Source organism: Glycine max, chromosome 3 (assembly GCF_000004515.6).
Source record: "Glycine max cultivar Williams 82 chromosome 3, Glycine_max_v4.0, whole genome shotgun sequence".
NCBI classification, from domain to species: domain Eukaryota; kingdom Viridiplantae; phylum Streptophyta; class Magnoliopsida; order Fabales; family Fabaceae; genus Glycine; species Glycine max.
Genome location: NC_016090.4, coordinates 27,980,316 through 27,991,008, shown reverse-complemented (window position 1 = coordinate 27,991,008; position 10,693 = coordinate 27,980,316). Strand labels below are relative to the sequence as shown.

At 34.0% G+C, this 10,693-nt stretch overlaps 1 protein-coding gene across 5 annotated transcripts; it reads left to right on the top strand.

The window, feature by feature from the left end:
* The first annotated feature begins 413 nt into the window (after nucleotides 1-413).
* LOC100791588 (gamma-tubulin complex component 2) lies at nucleotides 414-10,484 on the top strand. 5 transcript variants are annotated; one of them, XM_006576589.3, is made up of 19 exons: nucleotides 414-539; nucleotides 1,532-1,666; nucleotides 1,947-2,078; nucleotides 3,448-3,531; nucleotides 3,614-3,712; nucleotides 3,830-3,921; nucleotides 5,011-5,083; nucleotides 5,169-5,321; nucleotides 5,469-5,588; nucleotides 5,701-5,754; nucleotides 7,339-7,422; nucleotides 7,578-7,652; nucleotides 7,738-7,869; nucleotides 7,950-8,075; nucleotides 8,159-8,266; nucleotides 8,409-8,471; nucleotides 9,184-9,258; nucleotides 9,859-10,049; nucleotides 10,149-10,484. In XM_006576589.3, exons 1-19 carry the CDS (start codon nucleotides 477-479, stop codon nucleotides 10,282-10,284), a joined length of 1,995 nt encoding a protein of 664 aa, XP_006576652.1. In that variant the 5' UTR covers nucleotides 414-476; the 3' UTR covers nucleotides 10,285-10,484. The 5 variants fall into 5 exon arrangements, with proteins under 5 accessions (XP_006576652.1, XP_006576653.1, XP_014629142.1 ...); XM_006576590.4 differs by lacking the exon at nucleotides 414-539 and adding an exon at nucleotides 575-797; XM_014773656.3 differs by lacking the exon at nucleotides 414-539 and adding an exon at nucleotides 575-801.
* The last annotated feature ends 209 nt before the right edge of the window (nucleotides 10,485-10,693 follow it).

The window sequence follows — 10,693 nt, the reverse complement described above, 5'->3', positions numbered from 1 at the left end:
AGCTTGAAATTTTGAGCGGGAAAAAATTGATAAAAACGTAACACGTGTATCATAGAAATTTATATAGGTGTAATAGATAAAGGGTTATATATATTTTTATTTCTGTAATTTAATATTCTTTTTATTTTAGTTTTCATATTTTTTTTTAATTCTTATAAAATATTTTTTTTATTTTTATTTTTAAATTACTTTAGATAACATTTTAAAAAATAAAAAATATTTTTAAAAGTAACAAAAATATTATTTATAAAAAATTAAAATAAACATATTTTATAAAAATTAAAAACAAATATTAAAGGGATGAAAATAAAAAAAATATTAAATTATTAAGACATAAATATATTTAAATTTATAATAAATAATTTATCAACGTGTCATTTTTTAATTTTTAAGAGAATGTGAAAAATGGAAGTACTCAACAACTCAACATATGTAACTTTTTTCTTTCATGTCTCTCCGATCTGCACTCTTTCAAAATGAGCCAAACCGCCATTGCCAACTTCGAAAAGCCAATAGGCTGTTACTCTCCATCGGTTCAAGTACCTCTATTTATCTTTTCACTTTTTTCTGCTATTCAATTTAATTGCTTTTATTTCAATTTTCGTAACTAATTTCACTCGAATTCAGTGTTAGAAAGAAGCATTGTTCAACCCAAAAGGGTTGACGATGTAATAACTCATGGCTTCACATGAGTGAGAACGATCTATTTAATAAGAGAACCACTGTTTGATTTTTATCATGTGTAAAATTTCCTTGGCCAGCAGTAGTCGTGCATGGGATTAGTCTCTAAGCCAGCAGTAGGTTGGAGGGCATCTGTGATCTCATTTTTTTTTTTCTTGTTTTTTATTGTGTGCGTGTTCCCTCTCATTTTTTATGCTTCATTGCGAATTTACGTTTAGGTTTTGGCTCTAGTTGTCAGGTTTTGTTCTCTCGGAATGTGTTTATTGCGTGAATTGGTTGTGTTTCTCGTTGTTAATTATGGCAACTGGCTTATGCTGCATACAATTTTGCCCTAATGTGAGGGAAATAACAAATTTCTAGTTTTTTTTTTATTAAGGAATATTTGTGGCAGTGCTAGGAATTCAGAGAATGCGAGTTTTGTTTTGCCGAATGATGGAGTTTACTATAATGCGTTTTTTTTTTGTTTTTTTGTGATAATTAAGACTGCTAGAGAAGGTATTGAAAATGAATTACCAAAGGTTTTGTTCTGCATTTGTGGCTTGTGTAATATGTTTGTCTGGATTAGTTTATTTTGTGTTCTTAAAAGGTTATGATGAAAATGACGAGTGAACTTGACTGGGAACTGAGAAGCTACTTTTGTGTACAAATTAAGCAAAGCCTGATTTGACTTGGTACAGTTCTAGGATTGGATTTTTAAGTGTCTCCTTTTGTGTATGTATTTATATGTATGTGTATTCTGCTTTGTTGAAGTTTCTGTTTTGAAGTACTGTTGATATCTGCATTCATTGTCAGCTTAGAGTTTCATGCTGTAGAAGTTTCAGCTATTTGTTTGTTTTCTCCTGAAATGTAGGAGCTTATTGTTATTGATAATGTGCTCTCTGCCATGGTTGGCGTTGAGGGACATTACATCTTAATCAAAACAGTTTGTGGCAAGAGCAATGATATTACTTTCCTGGTTGACCCATCAATGGATTTGGCCCTGCAGGTGAGATTTTTCATAATGTTTGTGACTATATTTTGAGCTGCAATTATAAAACAGCACGACTTTAGATTATGGGCAATGTAATGGTGTTTTTTTTCATAAGCAATGAATTTTATTAATAGGGAACATGCTTGCTTTGAGTACAAGGGGTGCCCATTACATAATTTCTTATCTGCATAATGTATAACCACATTATGCATTCTAATTTTCATATATGCATCCTACATTCACGTTGAATGATAGACTGTATGTAACAGTGCCTGAGACATTTTTTATGCTGCAGGAGTTGGCAAAACGGATATTCCCTCTTTGCAAGAGCTTTCTGTTGATCAACCAGTTTGTGGAGTCAAGGTCTCAGTTCCAGAGTGGCCTGGTTAATCATGCCTTTTCTGCTGCACTGAGAGCACTTCTTCTCGTAGGTTTTCCTGAATAGTGAGTCAGTTGGTCTTACATTCTGCATGAAATGGTTGTTTGTTTCTTTAGATATACATATTCACTTTTGTAGCTGGAATCAGCCAATTGGGCATTTGGGCTATGTTTTGAATATTTCTTGTATTGTGGTGTCTATTTCTGTAAGGTCTGAGCATTTTCATCCGACATTTAGATTGAGGTGTCAATAGGACACGCTTAATCATTTATGTTTGAAATTCAACAAATGATTAAAGGAAAGGTTTCTCAATGCATGAGGCTCCCACTCCCACCTAGTGGGGTCTGGAAAGGGTAGATGTACTCGGCCTTATTCTTGCATGGGGCAAGGTTGCTTCCTAAATTTGAATCCATGACCTCCAGGTCACAAGGCAACAACTTTGCTGTTGAGATTCCACATCAACTAGATATATGATCAATGCAGTCCTTACCTTACAAGTTGGGTTTTTGTTTTTGAGTTAAGCCTTAAGCCCAAAATCTAAGATTATTGGAGCCTATCCTGGATCTGTTTTTGGGCAACCTGTATTTTTCTACACCCTAAATGTCAATTCCTAGGCATGAGGGGGTGTTGTTATTGAGCCACCTGCCTTTGTCCACGCTCCAGAGTGTGTGTTGAGATCCTGCATTGACTAGAGATATGACAAATTTAGTCCTTATAAGGCTTGGGTAGTCCTCACCCTATAAGCCGGTTTTGTGGGGTTGAGTTAGACCCTAAGCCAAATTGTAAGACTTACTGTTGCACCAAGGCCTGCCCTCCCAATGAAGGATCTCACAATAACCAAAATGAATGTCAGTTATGCTTGACCAAAGCAAAGTATTGGGGATGATTGTCTGTTCCTCATTACAAAACAAAAAATAGTAAGATGAAATTGATTAACAAGCAAAAGGGCAATGGTAAAAACTAAAAAATGGGGGTGGGTTGAGTAGACCAGTGACCAGATGGCAGTTAATGGTTATTGGCTACCATAAATTATTTTGTTTCGAAGCAGTCAAACTGGGCCATAAATTCTATTGTAAAACTGTTATTGTGTCTGATGGGCTAACTAGTCTTGCTTAAGGTAAACCTACAAGTAGTAATTTTTAGGTAGATTCTGTTGTATACCATGATGTTCTGTATTCTTTTGCCTTTTTTGTTGGAACTTCATGCCTTAGGTTTGTGATGATCATCTGACATAGAAATGACTAGAATGAACAAGCTAAACTGATTGTACTAGACAACAATTAGTAACATAAAGTAACATCATTGATGTTTGCCTCTGCAGCACTTCTGCACATATCATATTGCTTTGATAAAAAAAATCAAAATACACTATTTGAATATGAACCTACTTTTATCATCATGGGGTTATCTTTACCAGGATTACCAGGCTATGGTGGCACAGCTCGAACACCAATTTCGGCTAGGAAGACTTTCTCTTCAAGGATTGTGGTTCTATTGTCAGGTATGGATTTGTCTTGACTTTTGAGTTAAATGTAAATATTTGGCAATTGCTTTCTAATGGTGCTTTCAATGATATTTTTCAGCCCATGATGAGGTCTATGCAGGGATTATCCACTGTCATACAGAGGGCTTCAGTTAACAATATTTCTGGTTCTGCTGTTCTTAACTTACTGCAGAGCCAGGTATGAAATTCCCTTGCATTTGCTACCATTCTCTGTGTACATCAACACTTCCTTTTGTTTCATGAGTCTGTTCTTTAAGCACTTAACTCTCTCCACTGTGGGTTCTGTTGTATCTAGGCAAAGGCTATGGCTGGAGACAATGCTGTCAGGATGATGCTGGAGAAAATGGCACAATGTGCGAGTAGTGCTTACATGAGCATACTAGAAAGGTGTCTCCTTGCTCTTCATCCTTGACTAGCAAATATTTTCCTTCTTTAAAGATTACAAATGATAAGATTATATATATATATATATATATATATATATATATATATTATTGGTCAATAGGTTGTTTTCTTTAAATACACATGTGCACACACACACACACACATTCCCCTTTTCTTAATCAAATTAGTCTGGCACCAATCTTTCATGGAAACACGCCATCCATGGTTTCATCTTCTTTTAGTTTTTGGGTATGTTTGGATGTTAGAAGGGAATGGAAGATGTTTAAGGAAGAAAATGGAAGAGAATTGGGGTGGGTGGAGGTTAAGTAATTATTCTCTTTTCTGTTGTTTGAAATTTGGATGTTTAAAATCACCCAAAATGGCAGGAATATTTTTGGCATAGGAGTGGCAGATCATTTGAAAATCATTCATTTTCTTTCTCTTCTTTCATAGATAAAACCCTCATATCATACGAAAGGAACCCTCACTTATCTTCCCATTTCCTCCTTGTAGACTTACTCTTGATGCTTGCACAAAGCCTTGGCTATGTTCGATTGTCCAATCTAATTAACCTTGACCTGATCATTAAAATGTAGAAAAGCCATACACCTAGTCAAGTTAATGTTCAATTTTTGTGGTGACTATGGGGACATAATTTCCAAGCATCCTTTTCAAATGCTTTATTATGTATTACTTGTCTTGACTAATCATAGAGCTAGCTTGGTTACTTCTGATGTCCGAGGCATCAGAAAAAGATGTTAAAAATGAGTTAAATCTTGTTTTCCGACTTTTTTCAGTTTTATTGGTTTAATTGGTCAATTATCCTAAATTCCTAATTTTTATTATGAATGTGATGTAGACTTTCTTATGTTATGAATGCGATGTAGAGTTTTCTTTTTTCTATATTGGATGGTTGATAAATGAACATCAGTTGGCATGGATGTTCAAAGAAGGCCTTTTATGCGATAAAAAAAAATATTTAGCACTTTTGCAAAATAATTACCATTGTCTTGTGTGCTTGTTATTAAGCTTTATTTGACTCTGTTTAGCATTTCACTTTCTTGTTCATTTGGGAATTGAACAATACTGAAGATGGGTTTACGAAGGTGTAATAGATGATCCTTACGGTGAATTTTTCATCGCAGAGGATAAATCTCTTCAAAAGGTAGATCAAAATCTTTTATCATTTATAACAGCCCAAAATATCAAAACTTGTTTTTCATACGGTCTCAGTTTAAAATTCTCTATAGGAGAGTCTCACTCAAGATTATGAAGCTAAGTATTGGCGACAACGTTACAGCCTCAAAGATGGAATTCCTAGTTTCCTTGCAAATATTGCGGGGACAATTTTGACGACAGGAAAATATCTAAATGTCATGAGAGAATGCGGACATAATGTCCAGGTTTGTCACTGTTATGTTTGTACTTTGCATGTACTATATAAAATAAATATTTGTTTTTTTCAACCCTTAACATTGTATGTTGCTTATTAAACATTTTATTGTTGTAAAAGTGATTTCTTCACTAAATGTAATTACTTGTTACTTTAGGTCCCTCCATCAGAAAATTCAAAACTAATGAGTTTTGGCTCAAATCATCATTATCTTGAATGTATTAAGGCTGCTTATAACTTTGCAAGCGGTGAACTCTTGAATCTCATTAAGGATAAGGTGAGTTTGAATATAAATAAGGTGATAAGTTTCTCAGCTTATATTCTAATACTTTTGCAATAGTTATTGTTAAAAAATCCTAGTTCTGATGGTAAATTTTGTTTTTGTTTAGTATGATCTAACGGGAAGGCTGCGTTCTATAAAACACTACCTTCTTCTTGATCAGGTATGATCATGATCATTTTTGTTAATTTTGGAGACACCCATTAGCTATGCTGGAAAAACAAAAGTGACATTAGTGTTTTTTTAATTTTATTTTCAGTTGATATATTTTCACTAATAATTACAAAAATGACATTTTTTCACTTATTTTCATTCGCAAATTCTTGAAAATATAAAATAAAGAGACAATTTTGTAATTATTAACATGAAATATCAATTGAAAATGAAAAAAAGCAAATCAAATGCACCCTAAGCATAACTGGGTTATTTGTATTTTCAATGCAGTTTTGGATAGAACAGAACGATAAACATAGTTCTAAATGCTGATGTAATGTTTGTTGCTTGTACTTTAGTTTTCTAAACAAATTATACGAGCTGAATCTTTTCTAATAGCAATAGAATTTTGCATCCTTGCTTTATGATCATGATTCATGAGATTAATCATGAAATTCAGTAATTAGATGGATTTAAACTTTTGATGGGGATGCAATTATGATTTGCTAATTTTTGTTGGCTAGAAGAAAATAGAGAGGGCTATAAGATGGAAAAGGAGGACTTAGGAAACTAGGAACAAAATAGCTGGGATAATTAAGAATCAAGCATAATTTTTTTGGCTCTTGACAGTACCTAAGGTTATCAAGTTGAATATCATATTCTTGGGGCTTTATGGAACCGTTGAAGATGGCATTATGATTATGTTAATGATAATTACTATAGGCACTGTCATTTATAGAGGTTTCTTGCAACTAACAAGTCAATTGAAAGGAAGGAAAAATACAGTGGAAAAGCATTCAGAAGCATTAATACTTGTCTATTTTGGAAATCTTTCCAATTAAAGTTACAATGATTCCCACTAATCATAACTCATAAGATCATTTCTTGCATGAGCACATGATAGGCCAAGTTCTGACTTAGGAAGTTACAATTTTTGTATTAGGAACTTATTGCACAATTATTTTATATTAAATTGGAATTAGGCAGTTATATGTTATGATGTAACATTTGTGTAATTAAAATGGAAACAGGAGACCTTTTCTCAAATTAAACTCCCCTTTATGTATCTGTATTCTATGTAAGATATTGTGTGCTGGAAAAAAGATTTTACAAAATAGAAGTCTTTGTTTTGAACTTTCTGAGTTTTGGGTGTTTGATGATTTATTCATTGGAAGAAAATGTTCTGCTGATTTGACAAAGGCAATGTAATTGTATGAGTAAACCCTCAAATTAGTCCTAAGATTGTATCAGTTAATCACTTTAGTCCCTTTTTAAAATTTACTCCCTAATTTTGTAAAAAGGCACTCTCCTTAGTCCTTAGGCCTTTTCTATCTCATTTTTCACTGACATTAAGGACTACAATGAATGACTACAAAGTCAGGGACTAAATGAGAATCTTTAAAAGTCAGGGACTAAAGTGATTGACTCCAAAGACTAATTTAGGGGCTTATCCATAATTGTACAGATGCATATCAAAGACTGGTTTTCTTCTTCCTTGCGGAAATCAATTCCCAATGATAATGTACTCTTCAGAAACACCCTTTTTCTTGGCTTATACTCATTGTATTATAACATAATATTCATTATCACACAGGGTGATTTCTTAGTACATTTTATGGATATTGCACGAGATGAACTGGCTAAAAAGCCTGATGAAGTCTCAGTTGAGAAGCTGCAGGTATAGTAATGAAATATCCTTCAGTTTACCATAAAAATTTTATTCTCCTAGTAAATTTAAACTGGCAATTGTCTATTTTAATTTTGAAAGGGACCTAGATTCTAAGTATGTGCTTTTCCTTTTCTCTTTTCTTGTTTTTCCTCTCTGTTGTTTAGTCTCTTCTAGACCTTGCATTGCGTACTACAGCAGCTGCAGCAGATCCTTTTCATGAAGGCTTAACCTGTGTTGTGGCAAGTAACTAATTCAGCTTGTAAGAAACTCTTTCAGAGCTGTAAACTTCAGTATATTCACACGAGGCAAACATTTCACTTTCAGGAAAGATCTTCTCTGCTTAGAAGGTTGGGCACATTTAATGATCTTGAGGTTACTCTGAGAAATTCTGGTGACAATGATCTGGAGGAGCCTGTTAGCATCACTGGTCTTGAAACATTTTCACTAAGTTACAAGGTCTTTTCTTCTCTATAAGTTTCTCAGAGTCTTCCTTGTGTTTGCATCATTAATGCTTCTATTTTTGGTTCTGGTTTCAGGTTCACTGGCCACTGTCTATAGTGTTATCAAGCAAAGCCCTTATAAAGTACCAATTACTTTTTCGATTTCTTTTCCACTGCAAACATGTTGACCGTCAGTTATGTGGAGCATGGCAAGTACATCAAGTATGGCTACGAGTGCTGTTACTTTAGTTTACTTGGTCTGTTGTGTTCATCTTCTTTCATATCATTTTGGTACTATATTGTAGGGAGTTCGTGCTCTCAATACACATGGAACTGCTATCTCCAGATCATCTCTTCTTTGCAGGAGCATGCTTAAATTTATTAATAGCCTTTTGCACTATCTGACATTTGAGGCAAGCTTTATTTTTCTTTGACGTTTAGAGTTGGGTACAAGTGTGTAGCCTTTTCTTCTTTTCATACATTTGGTGTCCAAACTGTGACTAATTGAGCAATTAGGTGGATTTTTGGTATATGACTATTTTCCTTATTTTTTAGGTTATTGAACCCAATTGGCATCTGATGTATAACAAACTTCAGTCAGCAAAAAGCATAGATGAGGTAAGTTATTGTGGTCTTACATTTTCAAAACTGATGCATACCACATGTTATGTACATAATATTTTTTTTACAAGTCTAAGATTTTGTTAAAATGAAGTACATACTTTTGCCCATGTACAAAGATAGTAAAGACCAAATTGAGGTATGGGCTTTTAGTTCCACATTGGAAGTATGGGATTTTGGTGTAGAGTTCATAAGACTTTGGGCTCTTCAATTACAATACCTTTTTGTGGCGTGTTTCTCTCAAGGTGGTCATCAATTGGTGTTAGAGTTTTCACTTTTCACCATATCACTTAGCTGTAAATGAGTGGCCCGAGTGTTGATGCTGGCATTGCAGTGTTCACCTAGGAGGCAGGCTAGTGCATACTGCATAGTCATCCCTGTGTGGGCACTAGGGCTGTGGAGTGTGGTGGAATGTTAGCATCCAATTGCAAAGCATGTGGGACTTGAGTTCCTCATTGGAATTATGGGATTCTGGTGCAGAGTTTATAAGGCCTTGAGCTCTCCAACTACAGTTGCTAACTTTTGTGATGTAGTTCTTCCAAGGTTCCTGTCTGATGCAAAGTTATTAGTATTACTACACAGTTAGAGATTACATGCTATGTATATAAAAATAATGTGTATGTCTGTCTTTTTTCTGTGTGGGTTTTATTTTTCAGCTGGGTGGGGTGGTGGATGCTTGATAAAGTCTGACATTTTCTGTCTGAAACAGGTTATACAACATCATGATTTTTTCCTTGATAAATGTTTGAGAGAGTGTTTACTTCTTTTACCTGAGCTGCTGAAGGTTAGTTTCTGTTTGTTGTTTGTTATTATATAATTTTCTGTTTTTCACTCTAATAGTTATGCAATTACAGTCTTATTGTATTACCTATTTCAAACTTGAAAACTAATGTCGCATGATAAAGGGAGTTTGGCATATGCATCAGTTGGTGACTGAAAAAGATTTTCAGCTCATTGTCTGGATCAGGCTATGAAACCTTAATCTCTTGGTTCTCAAATTAAAGACACTTTACACAAGAACCAAGATTATGAAACGCAAGATAATTCTAATTTGTGATAAAAACTAAATGAGAGGGTTTTTATGTATATGATAGTAATCTTGCTACACTATAATTTTTAAATTCCATATACTACTACAAGCATGTCTGGGAGTGTAGATGGCAAATGATGGACGTGTATTAACATGAAACTTTCAGGTTTGCTATTTACCTTGTGATACATGTGGACTTTGATAAATTTAATCAGAAATATGTTCTCTTGATTATTTGTTTTACATGATAAGGTGACTCGTCATTTTATGGTCAAAAGGAAGTACAGGCTGATATGTGCTATTTGTTAATTGGAAAGGTTTGTGATTTTCATGATTGGTTTTTCTCAAATGCAGAAGGTGGAGAGGCTTAAATCCATGTGCCTACAATATGCAGCAGCAACTCAATGGCTTATTTCATCTTCTATTGAATTACATAATCCAGTTGAACCTATTGATGATTCAAAAGGCTTGAATAAAGCCAAATGGAAATCAGGTCAGGTCCTGAAGTCAACCACCAGAAATGTGGCAGTCACCGATTCTGTCCTGTAAGTCCAAAATCAATACATTTGCCAAAAGTAATAATTTTATTTTATACTAATCATTTCTTGTCATGTGAAAATTCTGACCAAAATAAATAATTGCAGAAAATTTGAGAAAGAGTTTAATACTGAGCTTCAGAGTCTTGGATCAATCTTGAGTAGTAACTCCCAGGCAGAGCCATATCTGTCTCATCTTGCACAATGGCTTCTTGGTGTTAAAAATGTAAAGAATGGTTTATGATGGGTTTTAACTTGGATTTAAGCAATTATGCACAAGGAAGTGTGATTTTCAAGTATAGGTGTTATTGACATTCTCACAAGGTTGTGTGTGTACCTATGTTTGGGAATTGAGAATAATTTTATTTTGTTTCCAAGTGTTTTCTGATACGTTTTTGCTAAAATTTGCTTAGCAATTCATGATTTTGCCTACGAAGGCAACAATTATTTGGGTCCTGTGGTTTTCTGCTTGGTAGATAAGATCTTACTAGGAATCATTAGTTCTCATTGAACTATTCCAATTGTTGATAACTTTTGCTTCAGCCTGTGTTGTAAAGGACACATTACTTAATTTAGTTTAGTCTTTGTAAACATTATTGGTTTTTCTTTTTTTACTGAATAAACATTATTCGTTTTTATGTTAGTCCTAATGC